Genomic DNA, 20,111 nt, shown 5'->3' on the forward strand with positions numbered 1-20,111 from the left:
ACCTCATATGTAAAATACCTATTCTATGCAATAAATGTTTGAATTTGAATTTGACTCTAAGAATATTTGTACAAAAGTGCTATTTGTAAAGTAACCATTAAAGATAATTTAAATAAATTAAAGCAGTTATTTACTGGTTAGTGCAATCTTTGGCACAAAATTAATAAAGAGGCCTAGTCGAAATATATTAACATCTACAAATGTATGAGTACAGATGAGATCAATACTGTATTGTATCGGTAACGAATAAATATTGGAATAAAAACCTTCAAATCACCAAAGAATGTATATTGGAATGTCTCTTAAAGAGTACTAAAATATGACAACATTGTTTTTGGATAAAATTCCCTGTAAGATCATATGAAATTTTGTTAATCTATTGTCATGGCTTTATCTTACCTAAGCGAGTTGAGATATTAGTGATATCTTTTGAGTTCCGGAAACACTTCCAGTAAGACTAGTTCGAAGAGTTCCTGAAATGGAGAAGAAATCCGTCAAGTTGTATTTTAGTATAACTACGAGTAATTTATGCATTTTTGTCACTTAGAGATTATAAACAGAATTTAAACCAAAAGGAATTAACATAAAATTTAACTTTTTGTTCATCGTCAATGTCTTGTGTATTTTGTAGACTTTCAGCAACATTTCCGAGTGTTGTTTGATACAGACTATTACAGACATCCAGAATTATATTCAGTATTCAATAACATGAGAACGATTAGTTATGAGAACTTTAACTAAGTAAGTACTTAGGTAGACTTGATACCTTAATACGTAATTAACTATGACATATACCTACTAAATAGTCGTAAGCAATTAGCAACATATTAAACATAACGTTTGGCGTTAATTAGTTTAACGAGCGAAATTGAAATGTCTTCCGCACACTTGGCTCAGTATTTCGCATTGATCGACAATTGTAGGGGACATTTTTAGCGCGTCCGAACGTTTTTAGCTACAAGCCGACAAGGTAATAATTTTAGAATGATCGTAAGATATCTGTGATAGCGGTTCAGCATTCGCGCGGAATGCGTGGGCGAATAAACGCTTCCCGAATATCAGTTCGCTGTTAAATGTTAGAGAGGTAGCAGCGAGTGGTTATAAAAGTGTTGAGTGCATTCACAAATAAATGAAGCGTGATGATTTATAAGTGAAGTGATTAGATTTAATACTTTGTGTGAATATAAATAAAATAAAAATGCCTATCCTATTCAGTGCAGTGGCCTGTGATAAAAACGTTGTATCGAACTTTGCCAGTTGCGGTGGGAATTTTATGGAAATCATGGATCAAGTTTTGACTAAAATCCCAGAGAATAATCAAAAGATGACTTATGCACACGGTCATTACCTATTTCATTATATTGTTGCGGATAAATACTTCTACTTTTGTGTGACTGATAAGGTAAGTGGAATAAAGTATTTGAATTCAAGATTAATGTGCAGAGGCAATATTTTTTTGTAAATTATAAAAAATGTTTTAAAATTTGTATATTGATAAGAATTATTTTTGTCTATCATTTTACTCAAATATAGAATCAATAATAACAAAGATGATAATAAAAATATGTTTAGCGAAATCATGTCGTAATACAGTTTATTTTGAATGACATTAAAGAAGCATATTTATTAGTGGTTTTTAAAGTTTATGTAGCTGAAAACAGAATCTCTTAATTTATTATTTTGAGTGTTACATGCTTACAGCTCACATAAAATGTTATTTTAACAGTTGTGCCAGCGGTCGAGAGCGTTCCTTTTCTTAAACGAGATCCAAAGGAGGTTTATTGGCAGTGATAAGTGCAACTTTAGTGCCGTCCTCGCCGATGAAATGTACCGGTATAGCGAAGACTACAGCACTATCACGATAAGGAAGGGGGAATTGGACGAACTGAATTCCATTGGAGTCGGTTGTAGTGGTATGTATAAAACATTATAAACAAACAAGAACAATAGTAGGCACACCAACTTTTTATAAGCTGTCAAAACAGAAGGAAAAAACATCTAATAAAACAAGATTTTTGGATAGCAATAGGAATATTCCGAGTTAGGTACTTGTTCGCCGACTCTAACGACGACTAGCGACTAAAACAACTGAAATGTAGTTTTGTAGCTAATAGATAGAAAACTACTTGGGATTTGCCAGGGAAAAAAAACGTTTTTATAGTTGTGTCTCGTAATTATTGGTCAATTTGTCCAATATAATAGTGTTTTAATATTATTAATTAATCAAAGTATCATAACATAACATGCTTATTGTCTTTTCCAGAAACATTATTGGGAGAAAAGATACTGTTAGTTAACAACGTGGATAATTTATCATTTAGCGTAAGTATCTGTGTTTTTGCATAGGTATTCTTATGCATAAAATAAATAAAATAAAATTATAAAACGATATATTTTTGTTCCAGACCATATCATACGTTGGGAAAAATCCTGAGCAAGTTATAGTAACTGTAAAAAACTCAAGACTGTACTATATTATAGGCGCGGTATTAGTTCTGGCTTTGGGCATAGCAATGTGCATATTCGGACCAATATCTCAAGTTATTTTAACTGGAGCATTGCTATTTTCACTCTATCACTCTGTTTTCAAGACTTAACTAGGATAATTAACATAGTGATATTATTTAATATAAGGGTTCAAGTTTCTAGTTCTCGCTCACAATCTAGTAATAGATGTGTAGATTTCTAATAATAATTGTATTTTAAGTTACATAAAAATACATTTATTAAATATTATAAAATAGTTGTTTCATTAGAAAAGTTAATATAGCTCGTTTTGAGCTCCCAGAATGTAAAATAGCTGACAAAGTTTTGAGCGTATTTTCTGCAAGCGCTAAAGGGCATGTATTAAAATCCAAGCTTTAGATTATAACACTACATGCAGACCAGAGGAATGTGGTAGGTGCAATGTGACACAACTTTTGGGCGCCCCTAACCATATGCTGCCTGCCAACGTATTTGTTCGCAAGGTATTTTCCCTCTTATAATATTACTACAGCAGTACAAGTCAGTGTCAAATAGTTCGTGACACCCAAAGTAGCCTTTACGTTCGCAAACATTCTTTGTTACAATTGGAATAAGGTTGTGTTGTCAACATTTTGACTACATTGGATATCATCAATCATGAAATATTTCACGCTCACTGTACATATGCACGAAATATCAAATACCTAATGTACTTACATAGAACAGCTGTTTGTTGTGTGTAGTGTTCTGTAGCGTGAGGAACAGCTTGTGAGCGCCTCTGGCTGCGGCGTGCGCGCCTACCAGCGAAGACAGCGCTTCCACCACGCTTTCTGTCAGCTGCTGAGATGCCAGCGTTCGCGTATGTTCTATAAGTACGAAATTTAACTTTAGTGATGTAGTATTAGAGATACAGATGGAACACACTTTATTTAAATTGTAACTTAAGATCACACAAGACACAAAAAAAAAAAAGAAAAGCACACTAATGAGGATTGTTTTCTTTCTGGAAGGAATAAACCCCTCAAATACAACTTTATAGTCGACTTATAACCCAGTTACCTCGGCAAGTAGCATCGAAAATCATCATATTACGCTAAAAAGCGAAGTAACGATTTTTTCATATTGCAATCAGTCCGAATACATAAATTTACCTTCATTCATTTCAAAATATTACCATTCATTCACGTTAATTTGAAAGAAAGAAAAACTGTAATTCAGTATCACACATACATTAATACTCTAGTTCTTACCTTTATCTTGGAAGTTCCGATTCGACGTAGTTTCACTGAGAACACCACCGGGCCACCACGATTTAAGAACCACGCTGATGTAGTAATGAAGCATCTGCTCCGAGAATAACCAGGAAACCGTTTCTTTGATTTGTCTAAAAATAAATAATTTATTATCATATTTTAAGCTATTATTTTAATGTAAACTATTCAAACAACTCACGAGGACACAAAATTTCATTTTGTCAAGTAGGGTACCTACCTAAAAACTTATGTTTATATGCTCGTGGTAAAAAATTATAGGCCCAAATTAAACTCATACAGATAACATCTATCAACACCATCTATATGACATTTGCAAATTATGAATTTAACTTTTATTAACGCACGTTTATTTCTCGCTGGCAAATGTTCAAAAAACCGGGTAAACAAACTTGCATTCTTGTCAAAATTCACATTGACATATTACCTATTTAACGTCCTGCCGTATGTGATTTGCACGAACGTGACGAGAGTTTTCCTGAGCCATCTGAACACTCCTCGCATGTCGAATACTTCGCTCAACAAAGCGTATAGCGGTTCCGCTATGCTGTCTCTCTCTTCGCCGACGATGCCAGTACCTGTAAATAAACATTTTTTTATGATAAATTGAATAAACCATAGTAGGAAAAAAAGAATAGAATAAGAAACGCTTGACCAACTTTAGCTTTTAAAAGTAGCACATCTGAATTAAAATCATTCAGACTATATTTTTTTTGCTAAATAGCAGTGTGACCACTTTTTCATCAGATAATCTACCAAAAACGATGCTCAAATCTACCAAAATCTACCAAGACCTATATAAAATTCTACTTAAATTCTACCACATAAAATAAAACATATAATTTGAACAAAATATAGTATTTTGATTTATTTATCATCATCATTATAGTCTTTTTTTAACATTTTTATATAATTTTTTGTCATTTTTCATTACTTGTAGCATGGATGCTTCAGGTTTAAAATTTGTGCAATTTCCAGCGCTCTTTATAATATTAGTATAGATGTTACGGTTAATGTGATAAATTGAAAATTATTAATAATAACCGGTTATTATGAATAATTACCGACAGTCGCGGTAAAAGTGATAAATTAATCACATTTAACAGTGATTATCAATGATATTAAAGAACTATAGATATGTTACGTTCATAGAAATTACGATTTGAATCCGTGCCGAGCCATTCCAAATTGCACACATTGACAAATGTAACTGATAAGTGAAACAAAAGATACGAAATAGCACGCAAATGAAAGAGGTAGCTATAGTTTTAACGATTCTGCACTAACTAATCTATCTCCGCAGTGCACGCATCCTTATCGCTCTAACGTCAAAACAAGATCGCTTTCTCTTTCTTAACTTGAACATGGCGCATGGCGTCTTGATTGTTTGCATAAATAATTGAAAATATAAATACTAAATAATTTTGCATAATCACATGTGGTAAGAGATCCCTTGTATTTTGTTTACTTTAGAGTCATAATTGGTACACTTTCGAAACACACACGATGGCATTTTTTATTTATTTTGGTAAGAACAGGAACTTACGGTGTGGTACGCACGCGATTGCGCACGACGCAGGCCACACGAAGACTAAACACAAGACGTCCCAATTGGGACGTATTTGAGTATTCACAGCGCGAGCGCTTATAACATATCTGCTTTTGTTTTTATATAATATCATTGGTGATTATTTAATAATTCAACCTTAGTACTAACAAATTTCATAAAAGAGAACAACATCTTGTGTACGAGCTCGTGTACAGTCAAACTTTTGAACGTTTTGATATCATTATATTAATATAATTTGGCATAATGAGTATTTAATGTTTCTTGCATAATATTGACCTCATATTAATCACATTTACCAAATCATGCGGTGATTATTCATAATAACCGGCGATTATCATTATTTTCACATTTGTCAGTTTGACCGTAACATAGATAACAATGCCATATGGTTGTCTCGAAGCGCTGGTAGGGCCCAAAAGATAAGGAGACATGTAAAGTGCCCTATAAGGGCTACCTTTTCTATTTTTATTATTTTCTATTGACTTTCATAAGTGCCACTTGTGGTCTAAACTGAATAAATATTTTTGATTTTGATTTTTGATTTTGAATAAACCCTTGGTTTGAACGTTTGAATTTTTTTATGTCGATATTAACAACACTAGCCAATATGTGGCAACATTTGTGTGCATTGAATTGAACTGTCAAGTTAGTTCGCCTTCATAAAGTGACCATAAACGGACCCTAAAGTTCTCTTTTTCTGGCCTGGATCCTCGGCTCGGTTACAATTTAATTTCGGACTACCATTTATTACAATGTTCTAAAAATACCAATTATCTACCAAAATCTACTAAACGATTTCGCACTACTAAATCGTCGTTCTCTTTGCCTCAAATCTACCAAAAAAGTAGAAATCTACTAAAAGTGGTCACGCTGCTAAATAGCACCTAAACTCTGATTTTTAATTCGACGGAATTTTGACATTTCAGAAGTGTTGCCAACATTGAAACATTCCCACTAAGGATGGAGAGCATTTTCACAAATTAAAAAATAATCCTTTCTTGAATTTAAGGTTTCACTTAAAAAACAAAAGCTTAAAAATGTACTGATCATTTCAAAATAATTATTTGAATTTTTATTATCATATTTTAGAAGTTACAAAAAAAATTGGGAAATTATATTTCTATTACTGGACTCCCTGGCCAATAATCCATGGGCTACAAACCTTTTTTATGAAAATCCTTTTGTTAATAAAATCTTAGCTTCATAAAATAATCAATTTAACAAGATGCCAATTTTATAATCCAAGTTGATTATGGTGACGATAATGATGATTGATGATCAATACATATTTTCGTTTATGTTAATATGTTCTTTTACTGTGTTAAAAACACGTTTTTTTCTATTTAATCTCTAAAATGTACATAATAATCAGTGTACATTCTATTCACGAAACAAACAATAGTTCATTCTTGTAAGTTGTAGTTGATGAAATTTCATTTCATATTATTTATTAATAATTCAAAGCAAAAAAGGCTTATTACATCTGAATTGTCAAAAAATGACAGCTGTCAGAATTCCGTCGAATTAAAAATCGGACTATAAGTAAGTGTATTGTCGATGATACTGAATAAACATTTTTTTCTTACTTACTTTCTTTCTAAGTATTACAACTAATTAAGATGCTAATGTTTAGCTCAATGTGTCGTGTGTACTTCAATAAACTTTCACATTTAGGTGGTACTCTTAATTTAATGTCGGCTTCTAAAATAACACGTCTGGGAATCGAGCCCGGGACGAGTAACCGTTAAATGAACAATCTATTTTAATTGAAAAGTGTCTTGTTTTACACGCTACGCTAGGTAGGCCGTTAAATATCAAGGAGTAAAGCATCATGCGCTAGGCATGAACGTCTCACGTGATTCTTTTTCCGCACAAAACTGGCGTATGCGCTGGTCTAATAATAATGTCGAATGAACGTGGCAATGTGAACATACCTACCTTTAATCGTTCTAAGTATGCGAATGCTTGTCAATTAGCAGTAGCATGCACCTTGAAATTAATAGTTAATTTTATTTTTCACTAGCTATTTAAGTGGAATAGGCTGTCAACTAACGACTAGCTACGTTATTAATGACATGAGAATAGTCGAATTTTTTGAGGCGATTGGTTGTGAACGGATGACGAAACATCAAAGTAAATACTGTGGCATCTTTTTAGATATTTCTAATAAGTGTCATTTTGCAACTAATTATTTTATCTTGTTTTATGTGCGTCGTCTTTTCTACTAGAATAAGTGGTTGGAGTTGAACACGACTAGGGTTATATGGGTCGCGAACGATTTTAAATTTCGCGAGCGGCATTTCTCCGCGTGTCGTGAGAGGGTTAGAGTAATAAGAAATATTCGTCTTAGGATTACCTGATACAGAACCAAGCTCAAAAATCACATTGATAAATTATATCGATGAGGTATTTGATTTAATTGATTTTTTGGTCCTTGCGAACAAAAAGGAATCAATGTGGTCTCCGGTCCAGAAAAGATTGGGAATCACTGGTCTAGACGGTTCTCGCAACTCGCCATCAATCAATAGAACGATTAGGGCATGCGCGATGCTCTGTCCGGCCTGGTGCGGCGTTGACTCGATCCTTTTCTGCGGGAGCCTCCATTTCACGTTGAAATGAGTTACATTAGCTGACAAAATTATTATGAACTAGTGGCCGCCCGCGACTTTGTACGCGTGGACTTCGTTTTTGTGAAAATAACAAAATAATCTATGGTCATTGTTTATTGTTTTTTGTCTATGGCAATAAAAGTCAGTCTTGAGAAAACCGCCAACTGCGTTTTATTAACAGGTTATGGGCCCAGACTCAAAAAGTGCGAAAGTATATAATTTCCGTGTATAAAGTTATAAAAATGTCGACGAACTATATAGCAAACGTTCCAAAACTTAGAGGTCGCGAAAATTATGACGACTGGTCTTTTGCGGCGTCAAATGTGCTGGTGTTAGAAGGCATGGCGGACGCCATTGCAACACAGTTAGCGGCAACGGCGACTACAGCCCAGAAAATTGAAGATTCGAAGGCGAAAGCAAAGTTAATCCTCACTATCGATCCGGCGCTTTATGTTCACATAAAGCAGGCAGCTACCACATATGATCTTTGGACTACATTGAAGAATATGTTTGATGATTCAGGCTTCACAAGAAAGATAAGTCTATTGAAAAATCTCATCAACATACGCCTCGAAAACTGCGAATCTATGACTAATTATGTCACCCAAATAATAGAAAACGGGCAACGGCTAAGAGGAACAGGCTTTAAGATTTCGGATGAGTGGATTGGTGCATTGATGTTGGCGGGACTACCAGAAAGGTACGCTCCTATGCTTATGGCCATTGAACACTCAGGTATCGAAATAACCGCCGACATTATCAAAACGAAGCTGATGGACATGAGTGATGATGCAAGTACGTCTCCAGTATCCGAGAATGCATTATTAGCTAAAGGAACTCATAATCATAATTCTCGAGGGAAAAATAGCAACGTCAACAAATACAGTTATGGCGGGAAACCACAAACGTCAACTGCGCAAACGTCAGAATCGAAAACTGTCAAAGTGATAAAATGCTACAATTGAGAATGTTACTAGGTATGCAAAATCACTTGAAACCTATGTTACAGTTAAGCTTTTACATTTACAAATACATTAGTTTTTATTTCATTCAAAAATACCCAGTAGTTATGATTTTATAGGCATTCAAAGTTCGCTTAAATATTGAGTCCCGCCGACGGTCACGTGACCCCGTGTGACGTACATTCACAGCGTCCGCTCACTAGAAAACGGATATAAACATACTTAAATAATTTTTTTTTGTAAATACAAACTTATTATACATATTAACACCCAGACCCATCACAGAAATTAAAATTGAACCAAACCCAAACTTGATGCGATTGTGTCGTTTTATTGCGAATTACCTTCCAGCTCCATCATTAGACCCCGATTACTATATAGAATTAAAATACTCATCAATACAAAACGAACGAGCCCAAACTCGATGCATTTAAGTCGTTTTATTATAGAGTTCCTATGGCCACCTTCCAGCTCCATCATCAGATCAGCTCCATGTCATCATAATATTGCATGGTCATCCAAATCACATGTGTTTGCGAAATTTCAGCTTAATCGGTTGCCTGGAAGTGGGTCTTAATTCAGTTTGCAAGATTCCACCCATACAAATATGAGCCAGTCGTTGTAATATGACGTCACGCGCATAAAATGGCGGGCCGGCCGCCGCCCGCACTTTTAAAATTCAATATCTTGGAAACTAATTGACGTATCGAAATAATTCTTTCACGTGTATTTTTTATTTTTAACAGAGAATACAGAAAGCTAAAAAACAAAATTAGTGAACATTCTTCATTGTAAACAAACCGGTCACTACAAAAACCAGTGTCCGAGCTTGGATAAGAACAAAAGAAAGCAATCCAACGCCTTCAGTGCTATTTTTCTGACTGGAAGGTTCAACCAAAAGAGTTGGTACGTTGACAGCGGCGCCAGTAGACACATGACTGCGAGACCAGAATTGATCGTGAATGCATCACAGAAGTTACACACGAAGGAAATTATCATCGCAAACCAAACAAGTGTTCCAGTAACGTGCTCAGGAGATGTGAATATCGTGACTGTCGTGAACGATATTGAGTATGACATCACAGTTTCCAACGTATTGTGTGTACCAGACTTGACCACAAACTTGCTCTCTGTGAGTCAGTTGATTGAGAATGGCAATAGAGTGACTTTTGGAGAAGGTATTTGCTGTATCTACAATCAGCAGAATGAACTTGTTGGCCAAGCTGAGTTGATTGATGGTGTATACAGATTACATACTTTGGAAACAGAAGAGACAGCAGTAGCAGTGCCAGCAGTGATATCTAGCAGAACATGGCATAGACGCTTAGGACACCTTAACAGTGGCAGCCTTAACAAGATGAAACAGGCAGTAGATGGAATTTCATTTCCAGAAGATGCAAAGATTGCAAAGTCTGACTGCATTACTTGTTGTGAAGGCAAGCAAGCCAAACTACCATTTCAACAGAGCCACACTAAAACTGAGAGAGTGCTGCAGTTGATTCATGCTGATGTTGGAGGTCCAATGGAATGTGTATCAGTTGGAAAGTCAAGATACTATGTTTTATTCGTGGATGACTTCAGCAAGATGGTATTTGTTTATTTCCTAAAAACAAAGGATGAAGTTTTTGAGAAGTTCAAGTATTTCAAATCTATGGTTGAGAAACAGAAAGACAGGAAGATCCAAACTATCAGGACAGACAATGGAGGTGAATTCTGTAGTCTTGAGTTTGAGAGGTACTTAGCAGAGCAAGGAATAGTGCATCAGAAGACCAATGCTTACACACCACAACAGAACGGCTTGTGTGAACGAATGAACAGGTCAGTAGTGGAGAAAGCAAGGTGTTTGCTATTTGATGCCGGTCTTGACAAGAAGCTTTGGGCAGAGGCCGTGAACACCTCGGTTTACCTCAGAAATAGATCTGTTGTTTCGGGATTGTATGACAAGACACCCTACGAGATCTGAACAGGCCAGAAGCCAAACTTGAGCCATTTGCGAGTTTTTGGAAGTACTGTGATGACACATATACCAAAGGAGAGACGCAACAAGTGGGACAAGAAGGCGAAGCAGCTAATTCTCGTCGGCTACGCTGAGAACGTGAAGGGATACCGGGTATATGATCCTGCTACTAACTCTGTGACCACAAGTAGAGACATCATTATCATGGAACATCCAGAGAAGAACACTGTGGACATAGTAGTTGAAAGTAAATCTTTACCAGAGAACGTGCCAGTAATACCAGAGAACAGGCCAGATATGTCAGACGACCAGATTAGACCAGAGACTTCATATTCTGAAGAATATGACAGAGACAGCTCTTATGTACCAGATCTAGATGCTTCTTCGAGGACCAAACTGAAGTTGATGCAGGAGACATCACACTCGAAGAAGCTCTCAATGGACCTGAAAGCAAATTCTGGAGAGCAGCCATGCAGGAGCTGAAATCTTTCGAAGACAACGACGCGTGGGAGGAAGTTGATCGCCCATATGACAAAACTGTGGTTCAATGCAAGTGGGTCTTTAGAAAAAAGTGTGACAGTACTAACAATGTGAGATACCGTGCAAGGTTAGTTGCCAAAGGATTTTCTCAAAAGGCTGGTATAGATTATCATGAGACATTTTCCCCTGTGCTTCGGTATTCCACATTGCGACTGTTGTTTGCACTTGCTGTAAAATTAGATTTAGATGTGTGTCACCTAGATGTAACAACTGCTTTTTTAAATGGTTTTCTGAAAGAAACAGTGTACATGAATAAACCTATTATTGCTGATGATTGTAAACAGTTAGATAACAAGGTATTAAAGTTAAAGCGTGCTATTTATGGCCTAAAGCAATCTTCCAGAGCTTGGAATGATAGAATTGATAATTATTTGCAGAGTTTAGGTTATAAAAATTCAAAGTATGAGCCATGTTTGTATACCAAATTTGAAGGAAATGTAAAAGTTATAATTGCTTTATTTGTAGATGATTTTTTTGTGTTCTACAACTGTAAATCAGCTATGGATTTATTGGTAGAAGAGTTGAGTAAAAAGTTTAAAATTAAAAATCTTGGCCAGTTGAAACAATGTTTGGGCATGAGAGTCCAAATTAGCAAAAATGTAATATCTCTTGACCAAGAACATTATATTGAAAGTTTATTAGAGAAATTTAATATGTCACAATGTAAAAGTGTTTTTACTCCTATGGAGATGAATCTTAAATTAGATAAGGCAGAAAATGATTGTTATAAATGTCCTTATCAGCAACTTTTGGGTAGCTTGATGTATTTAGCAGTAATGACTAGACCTGACATTTCATACAGTGTGAGCTTTTTAAGTCAATTCAATAATAATTATAATGAAACTCACTGGAAACATGTAAAGAGAGTACTAAAGTATTTGAAACATACTAAAAACTATGGTCTTGTGTTTAGTAAAGATGATCTTTCTATTAAAGGTTTTGTAGATGCAGACTGGGGTTCAGATGTGACAGATAGGAAATCATATTCTGGGTTCTGCTTTACTCTGTCTAACTCAGTAATTTCTTTTGAATGTAGAAAGCAGAGAAATGTAGCATTATCAAGTACTGAAGCAGAGTACATTTCAATGTCAGAGGCCAGTAAAGAGGCTATTTATTTAAAGAATTTGTTGGCTGAAATTGTAGGAAGTTCAGAACCTATTATGTTGTTTAATGATAGCCAGAGCGCCCAAAAATTGGTATCGAATCCAATTTTCCACCGAAGGTCGAAGCACATCGACATAAGGTACCATTTTGTAAGAGAGGCTGTACAGAATAAGATGATTGCTATATGTTATCTTCAAACAGCAGAAATGCCCGCTGACATTTTAACCAAAAGCTTAGGTACAATCAAGCATTACTATTTTATGAAAAAGTTAGGCATTTCTCCTGTTTCTTAATAGTAAATTAGTTTTTTAGCATAATGGTGTACTCGGTAATGTGTAACAAAGTGCCTTGTATGTATAGTTAAAGGTTTCTATTTTTTAACTTGATTATTTTGTTAAGGGCAGGTGTGAAAATAACAAAATAATCTATGGTCATTGTTTATTGTTTTTTGTCTATGGCAATAAAAGTCAGTCTTGAGAAAACCGCCAACTGCGTTTTATTAACAGTTTTACCCCCGTTAGATATCATGTTGATAGATGGCGTTTCACGGCTTCCCCGCATGAATATTTACGAACGTCAAAAACGTTTTTCCAGCGCTGTAGATTTTAACCAATGACGATAGATAGCGCTTTTTAGACACCTCTTATTTATTTAAATATCGTCATTTATGTTAATCTGGGTTATAAACAATAATACTGTAAAGTTTCAACAAAATCCGTTCAGTAGTTTTTGGGTGAAAGAGTAACAAACATCCAGACATCCAAACTTTCGCCTTTATAATATTAAGTAGGATATGTCTACTCACCACGCATAGCAGTAGTGATGTTTTTACTGGCGGCATCGCCTCCGTTACCATCGAGGTACAACGATATTTCGTCCTCGTCCGCCGAAAGGTGCGTGAACGCTTCTTTCTCTTGAGACGAACGGCTCGTTGCTTCGCTACTCGTGCTAATTGGGAGAAAAATTAAGTTTTTTTATAAACATAACTTTGTATTTAGAAAATGTTACATTCTTTATACTGCAATGTATTGTTTTAAATTGTAATTTAAGATCTTATAACTTATATTAGATATTGAAACGGAAATGGAATGTTATCATAGAAAGAATGAAATTAATCAGTAGGTACTTTTGTATTACCTTTTAAATAATGTAGAAAAAGAGAACTTATTTTTCTTTGGCAATTCTCCTTGTTTAAGATACTCTGAACTGGGGTTAAGGAATGTGTATAAAGCTTCGCTTTGGTTTAGTCTATCGTCTTCTAATACAAACTGAAAAATAAATTAAATAATTAATTAGAAACACTACGTATTGTTATGTCATAACTTCAAAGGAGAAAAAAGGCCTTACTTCTAAATATTTCTGTATTAAAGTTTTTGCTTTTTCTAAAGAGTTCCTATCGTTTTTACCAAATAAAAATTTAAAAGAATTTGATGGCAGCTCCAGGTTTTTTAGTTCCGAACACAGAGGCCTTAGTTTTCGATGTAATTCCTGAAAAAATCAAACCGACAAATCAAATATAGACTGAAGTTTCAAGTTTTAAGATTGAAATTGCAATGGCACTCACTTGGAATTCGTTTAGGGTTCGTAATAGCACCCACCCAGTGGATATTTGCTCAGGCCTGTCGTCGCAACTTATTACTTCTTGTTCAGCCATGTGAACTACTATGACAAACTGTGGTGGTTTTGATTCGTCTATTATCTGTAACGATGGAAGGTGATTTAAAAATGGTGTAAAAAAAACTTCTTGTGTATAATTTAAGCGTAATCCAAGGCAATTTGTTACAAAAAGACATACAAGCCTTATTTACAGCCCTTAATAGTATTTAAGTCATTAGCTCTCCTGCACCTCAGTTTTATCTAAGTAGGTTTTGATTGAAATAGGGCGGAGTGGGAAGGGTGATATGACGTAACACAGCTGTCAGCTGTCACCCACAAACGAGTGTGGATTGATATTGTTTTTCTCTTCGACCGTTTCCCAATTATTATTAAAAAAACTTTTAGACTGATTTACAATTGAGTAATGCTAAACATAGCGTGGGCAGGCCTCCTACTAGGTGGACCGACGATCTGGTAAAGGTCACGGGAAGAGCCTGGATGCGGGCAGCGCAGGACCGTTCATTGTGTAAAACCTTGGGGGAGTTGTCGAGCAGTGGACGTCATTTGACTGAAACGAACGCATGTTAAACATACCTCAGCGCTATGCACAGTAGCTCGCCACAGTCCGAGGTGCTCCGCCCAAGTGTCGGTGCGGGCCAAGTGAGCTTCTAAGCGCATCTGCTCGCCCGCTAAGCGCTCCACTTCGTTGGCTAGCATTGCTAAAGCGGGGGAATCTGGCTTTAGAGACGCGCGAAGGGCTGCGAGTGCCTGGAAATAAAGATTTTTTAAAAGTGGGAATTGCGTTTGCTTTTTGTCACCGGTGAGCGTGTTCAGGGAAAAATAATAAAATGGAATTTATTTCTCACCACAAACAAGTAGATACAAAGTAACATGCTTACGATTTGGTATAACTAAATATATGTAACTTGTTTGTGGAGACTGGTGATCTATGGTAAGTAAAAAATACTTGTGTTGTTGATGTGTTTATGTATAGAATAGGGATGTTTCCTGGGTAAAAAATAAAAGTTTGAATTAGTTCGTCAGTTAACTTGACATAAAATACTCGACATGTATATTTCACTTTTTCAAATGAATGAAAATTGAACTGAGATAAAGAGCGCCAATTAAAAGAAAAGGAACGTGACGTCAAGACGTGGTTATAATGTAGCACTTTGTGACGTCACGGGGAACTTTAACGCTCCATAACTTTGTAATTACATGTTTGATTTATAAATAAAAATATACGTGTCCAATATTTTTTGATGACAAAGTTTTTTTAGGAAACTAGCCTATTGGTAGGCGTAGTCAGGGGATTCATTTTTGGAAAGGAACTAAACTGTAAAAGATACCAAAGTGAATTGACATTTTAGAAGCTGTCAAAACGCGATTCTGTTTGGTAAAGACAGTAAAAAGGGACGCTTAAAGGTTTGTTACCTGTATTTTATTGTTGTGCCTCTCCTGCAATTGGTCGAGTTTTCTTCTAGCGTAAGTGGAATGTTCATTAAGATGCAAGGCGCCGGCCACGCTTTCCGCTGATGAGACGGATTCGTTTGATAGCTGACGGTCTTCTATTGGCGATCGTTCGGAGTTCATTTCTGAAAGAATTAAAACATTCTCATATCAAGTTGAGTGCTCTTTATTTTACTTGTGACTTATTTTTTGTTATACAGGTTGGAATTTTGTAATGCTACCTGGAGGGAAAGTAAATACTGTAGATAGAAAATTTTACTCAAAGAAAACATTCCTTTATTTTTTTTCTATCTACAGTATACAGTACTTTCCTTCCAGGTAGGCATTACAAAATTGACCCACCCTGTATATGATATTGTAACTTTGTATGTGCGAGTTATACCTTTATTGGCTTCTTCAGTCGCAAGTTCCGCTATAAACGCTCTGTACTGCTCACTCAACAGAAACGAAGTATAGTATTTCTCTTGTATCGTATCTACTACCGTGTCTTGAACTTCGTAAAAAACTTCCGGTCCTTTGTCCCCGAGTAAGAAAGCCTCCATACGTTTTCTTGTATCCTAAAATTAAGAATAAAAATAAATAAAGACACATTCTGAGCAGAAAGTTCTATACCTACTATCACTGGACTATGAGTTAAAACATTATATTATTATTTATAGATGTCTGAAATAAATAAGTAACAGTGGGATAACAAAGCTAGGGCAAACTATATTATGACATCCTACCATACTCGTACAGTCAGCTTCAAATAGTTCGTGACACCCAAAGTTATCAATAAGTTCGCAACATGTCTATGTTGCAATTGGATTAAAGTAGCTGTCAACTTTTTGGACACTTTGGGCGTCACGAACTATTTGACGCTGAGTGTACAAATAAAGAATTGGGAGTCAGACTTTTTTGCAAATATTCTAAAAAAAAAAACAATTGAAATTCCGAGGCCCGATTCGACCAAACTTATCCGAGAATAACTCCTGGTATAACTGGCACATTGAAATTTTCAGTATGAGAAATATGTAAAAATGTCGAATAACTGACGATTTATTCTGAGATTAATATTTACTCTTGTTTGGTCGAATCCACCAAGAAGCATAATTACTCACTTACCTTATCAACTTTAATTTCCGCGCTAGGCGATCTAATATAAGTGTAAAATATCTCGGCTCCCAGCTGATGCCAGCTACTCCTGGGGCTGTGGCGGAGTTCCTCCACCGCCATCCAGAACCCCACTAGGCCTTGTGAACACATTTTTTCTAAGAACATCGATAGGTATCTACGGCCGATGACGCTTTCCATTATTTTGTGTAAGGGTAGAGTCTGAAATAAAAGAGAGGTTGATTCTTAATTTTTGGTAAACTAAATATAAATTCATGTGTTGAATAAAAAAGAAAACGATGGGCACGCACACAACGATATAGACTTGAAGTTACACTTTCACGGTCTATGGGCGTGGCCACATGTCTAGTACAGTCAGCGTGAAATACTCCGTGTCACCCAAAGTAGCCTAAAGATTCGTAACACGTCTTTATTACAATAAATTATTGGAATAAGGTTGTATTAACAACTTTTTGGCCACTTTGGGTGTTACGAACTATACGTCGCAGGTGCCGTACCATAGACTTTTGGCCACGCCCTATTGTGACTAAAACCTTTTTGAGGGCTGGATTGTCACCAAGTGTCACACACAACTTCTTACCTGTTATTTAAATTAAAGTATTCAGGTACTTTATAGTAAAATCTATGTTTTGTTAGTGGCTAGATAGAAAAAGTGTCAACATTCTGGTCTTTTACCTTACTATCAGTTTCGTTAACAGTAGGAAAAGCGCCATCCCAGCCCAACTTCCTCAGGGCTGTCTCGCACTCCGCCTTAGCGATCGTCAGCTGACCGATGTAGCGTTTCAGCTTCTTGGCGTCAGCAATCTGTTGCCTGCTGACGTTGAGTTGCGCTGACGGCTTCTCAATCGCGTCGATGTCTACGCCTTTCGCGCGTTTGACGTTTTGTAAGGTCGTCGCTTGCATTATTTGCGTGACTATGTCGTACCTGAAAGCGATGAAATGATTTTGTGGTATGAGATTTTTTATAGATGATAAATTTAGGTGATGACGAGTGAATCTCAGTGTTGCACGAACACGAGACTTTTTTATCGTGTAAGTGAAACTACAGAGGTCACAAAACTAAAATAGGGTTTAGAGGCCAATTTGTATGTGATATTTATGTACCTATTACTTTTGGACCAATGCGTATTAGAGTGCGCGCCGAAACGAACGTCACAATTATTTTTGGCGTTCCTGCAAATACATACCTATTCTGATTGGAATCCTAAAGCATCTAAAATAAAACTAGGTATCTACTTAAGCCTATTAAGATTCTTATTTCTACATTAATACATTTGTTACGGCTACACAATGCGCGTAAAGTGGTCCAGTGGTTAAGACCCTACATAACATACAACAACTGGTGGAAATTGCTTCGGCATCGTTACCCACTACGTCACACGCACTAGATTCGCTCTAGGTACATAAAATATCACCAACCTTCACCTGCATTCAGTCCACACATCGTGAAAGTTTCATATGACCACTCACCGTAACCGTTTCAGCGTGTCGACATTATTGCAGCTATTGATGAGCCTTATGTAATCCTCGAACGTCTTCGCGTATTCGTGCGTTCTCACGTGCATGGCGTTCACTTCCTTTTGCGCCTCCAAATACTGGATTATCTTTTGGTTTATGTAATCTGGCTCGGTCAGCAGGTCTATCGCGGGTTGTAATACTGAGGATAAAGAAAGAAATATGCGCTAAAGATAGTTTCGTTTGTTTAAACGCATTAATCTCAGGAACTACTGGTCCGTTTTGGAACTATCACATTACGACTAATAACAAGAGCCAGAGCATCAATGAAAAAAAAATTGTTAAAACGAAAAAAATATTCACGATTTGCACGAAGTCACCGACACAGCTTGTGTTCAATATTTTATTTACATTTTCCTGAGGTATTTTTACTGTACCTATTAGAGTCTAATAATTAGACTAATTAAACAGCGATAAAAGTAATAATAACTGCAATGAAACTTTAAACTACTTAATTCTAGTTGGATTCCTATATGAAAATTGTTTGTTTTCCAAATATTGATAAACTAGCGGCCGCCCGCGACTTCGTACGCGTGTATCCCGTTTTACCCCCTTAGGGGTGGAGTTTCGTAAAATCCTTTCTTAGCGGATGCCTACGTCATAACATATATGTACCTACATGCCAAATTTCAGCCCCATCCGTCCAGTGGATAAAAAACCAGAACAAACATAAAACCTTACCTTTACAAGCCAGTATTTCCCGCATGAGATGCGACGCCGGCGCCAACGAGTAGCATCGCGGCATCAGAAACATGATGATGAGCTCACTGATCTGTCTCAGGTAGTGCAGCTCAGTCTCGCACGACATCAGGTGTGGGGCCAAAGCAAACACTGGGGCCTGGTTCAATTCCAATCTACAGAAGATAAAATCGGTCAAATAATGTAAGTTTTAGGGCTCCAGCACACGACGCCGCCACCTCGCCGCCGCCGCACCGTCGCCGCGCCGCTACACTGTTCATACGCACCGAGTAAAACCGCCGCCGCGCCGCCACCGCGCCATCAATCCATCGCGGTGTTCACTACTGTTTACGCGGCGCGTATAAACAGTGCAAAGGCGCGGCGGCGGCGCGGTAGCGGCGTCGTGTGCAGGAGCGCTTAGGCTAGTTGCTTCACCTTAAACTTAATTATAGCCGGTGTTTTTGTATGGAGTTTGACAGACTTTTGATGTTTGTTTATAGTTAATGTAAGCTGCATTGTGCTACCCAGGGTAATCAGTTCTGACAAAAATAAGTAATCTTAGGCAACTTGTAAATGATTATAATTAGGAATAATGTATTGTATCATATTAGCTGACTTTAAAATAACTTGAGTATAAAAGTGTGTAAAAAACTTTTACTGTACTTTTTTGTTTAATAATATTTTTTTTATACAGGATTTTACATTTTATAAATAAGAATTTTGGACTTCTAAATACATTATTGCTTGCAAATCATAAATGGATGTTTCATAATCCGATATTAACCAATAACAAGAACATTTAAGTACAATTAGTTCACAGAAGTTTTCTTTTTCTGTTATAACCGGATTTTATTACATCTTTTATCATGATATGGTAGGTCATTTAAAGTCAAGCTGAGATAAGATAATGCAAATAAGTGTGTCTACTTACGCACAGCTCCGAGCGATTCGAATTCTTTCAAAATGCTGAGTTATCTTTGTGACCATGTCACTGGTTAATAACTTTTCAGCGTCCACACGTAACAATCTCTCATACAAGTTCTGGATTGCGCCCCAAGTATGCTCTTTTAATTTATCGATCACTGGTTCTGGTTTATGAGACCACTCCTTTAGCCAGCGAGTTACAAAGTCTCTTAAAACATTGTCAATTAACTGCTGTAATTGACTATCAACAGTACGCCCGAAAATAACCGGTAAATGAGTTTTAGTTTTAGTATGTGGCCAATTAGTTTGGTCTTCCTGTTAACAAATTATTATAAT

The 20,111-nt window shown here is 36.3% G+C and overlaps 2 protein-coding genes across 3 annotated transcripts in view; one reads left to right on the plus strand and one right to left on the minus strand.

The window, feature by feature from the left end:
- LOC135073326 (sorting nexin-25) overlaps nucleotides 1-20,111 on the minus strand; it is a 60,982-nt gene that overhangs the window by 40,327 nt on the left and 544 nt on the right. Inside the window, exons 2-17 of one of the 2 annotated variants that reach the window (XM_063967464.1) lie at nucleotides 19,783-20,090; nucleotides 18,855-19,027; nucleotides 18,129-18,315; nucleotides 17,334-17,583; nucleotides 16,650-16,859; nucleotides 15,928-16,102; nucleotides 15,510-15,670; nucleotides 14,670-14,843; nucleotides 14,044-14,178; nucleotides 13,827-13,967; nucleotides 13,617-13,747; nucleotides 13,285-13,427; nucleotides 4,165-4,315; nucleotides 3,717-3,850; nucleotides 3,184-3,332; nucleotides 65-473 (exon numbers count right to left, since the gene is read on the minus strand). In XM_063967464.1, coding sequence (XP_063823534.1) covers nucleotides 417-473; nucleotides 3,184-3,332; nucleotides 3,717-3,850; nucleotides 4,165-4,315; nucleotides 13,285-13,427; nucleotides 13,617-13,747; nucleotides 13,827-13,967; nucleotides 14,044-14,178; nucleotides 14,670-14,843; nucleotides 15,510-15,670; nucleotides 15,928-16,102; nucleotides 16,650-16,859; nucleotides 17,334-17,583; nucleotides 18,129-18,315; nucleotides 18,855-19,027; nucleotides 19,783-20,090 — 2,679 coding nt within the window. In that variant the 3' untranslated portion in view covers nucleotides 65-416. Of the gene's footprint in view, nucleotides 1-64; nucleotides 474-3,183; nucleotides 3,333-3,716; nucleotides 3,851-4,164; nucleotides 4,316-13,284; nucleotides 13,428-13,616; nucleotides 13,748-13,826; nucleotides 13,968-14,043; nucleotides 14,179-14,669; nucleotides 14,844-15,509; nucleotides 15,671-15,927; nucleotides 16,103-16,649; nucleotides 16,860-17,333; nucleotides 17,584-18,128; nucleotides 18,316-18,854; nucleotides 19,028-19,782; nucleotides 20,091-20,111 lie in introns of those variants that run through there. The other variant, XM_063967465.1, reaches the window with a different exon arrangement.
- LOC135073329 (vesicle-associated membrane protein 7-like) lies at nucleotides 993-2,676 on the plus strand. Its single transcript, XM_063967469.1, has 4 exons — nucleotides 993-1,402; nucleotides 1,727-1,913; nucleotides 2,264-2,322; nucleotides 2,406-2,676. Exons 1-4 carry the CDS (start codon nucleotides 1,199-1,201, stop codon nucleotides 2,595-2,597), a joined length of 642 nt encoding a protein of 213 aa, XP_063823539.1. The 5' UTR covers nucleotides 993-1,198; the 3' UTR covers nucleotides 2,598-2,676.

The sequence above is a fragment of the Ostrinia nubilalis genome, chromosome 7 (assembly GCF_963855985.1).
Source record: "Ostrinia nubilalis chromosome 7, ilOstNubi1.1, whole genome shotgun sequence".
NCBI classification, from domain to species: Eukaryota; Metazoa; Arthropoda; class Insecta; order Lepidoptera; family Crambidae; genus Ostrinia; species Ostrinia nubilalis.

What these genes read in the sequence shown, in the direction of transcription:
- LOC135073329 (XM_063967469.1), top strand. Translation starts at nt 1,199, where the DNA reads ATGCCTATCCTATTCAGTGCAGTGGCCTGTGATAAAAACGTTGTATCG. An exon ending in ACTTTTGTGTGACTGATAAG is followed by an intron (nt 1,403 to 1,726) that starts GTAAGTGGAATA and finishes TTATTTTAACAG; the next exon opens with TTGTGCCAGCGGTCGAGAGC. An exon ending in CATTGGAGTCGGTTGTAGTG is followed by an intron (nt 1,914 to 2,263) that starts GTATGTATAAAA and finishes TGTCTTTTCCAG; the next exon opens with AAACATTATTGGGAGAAAAG.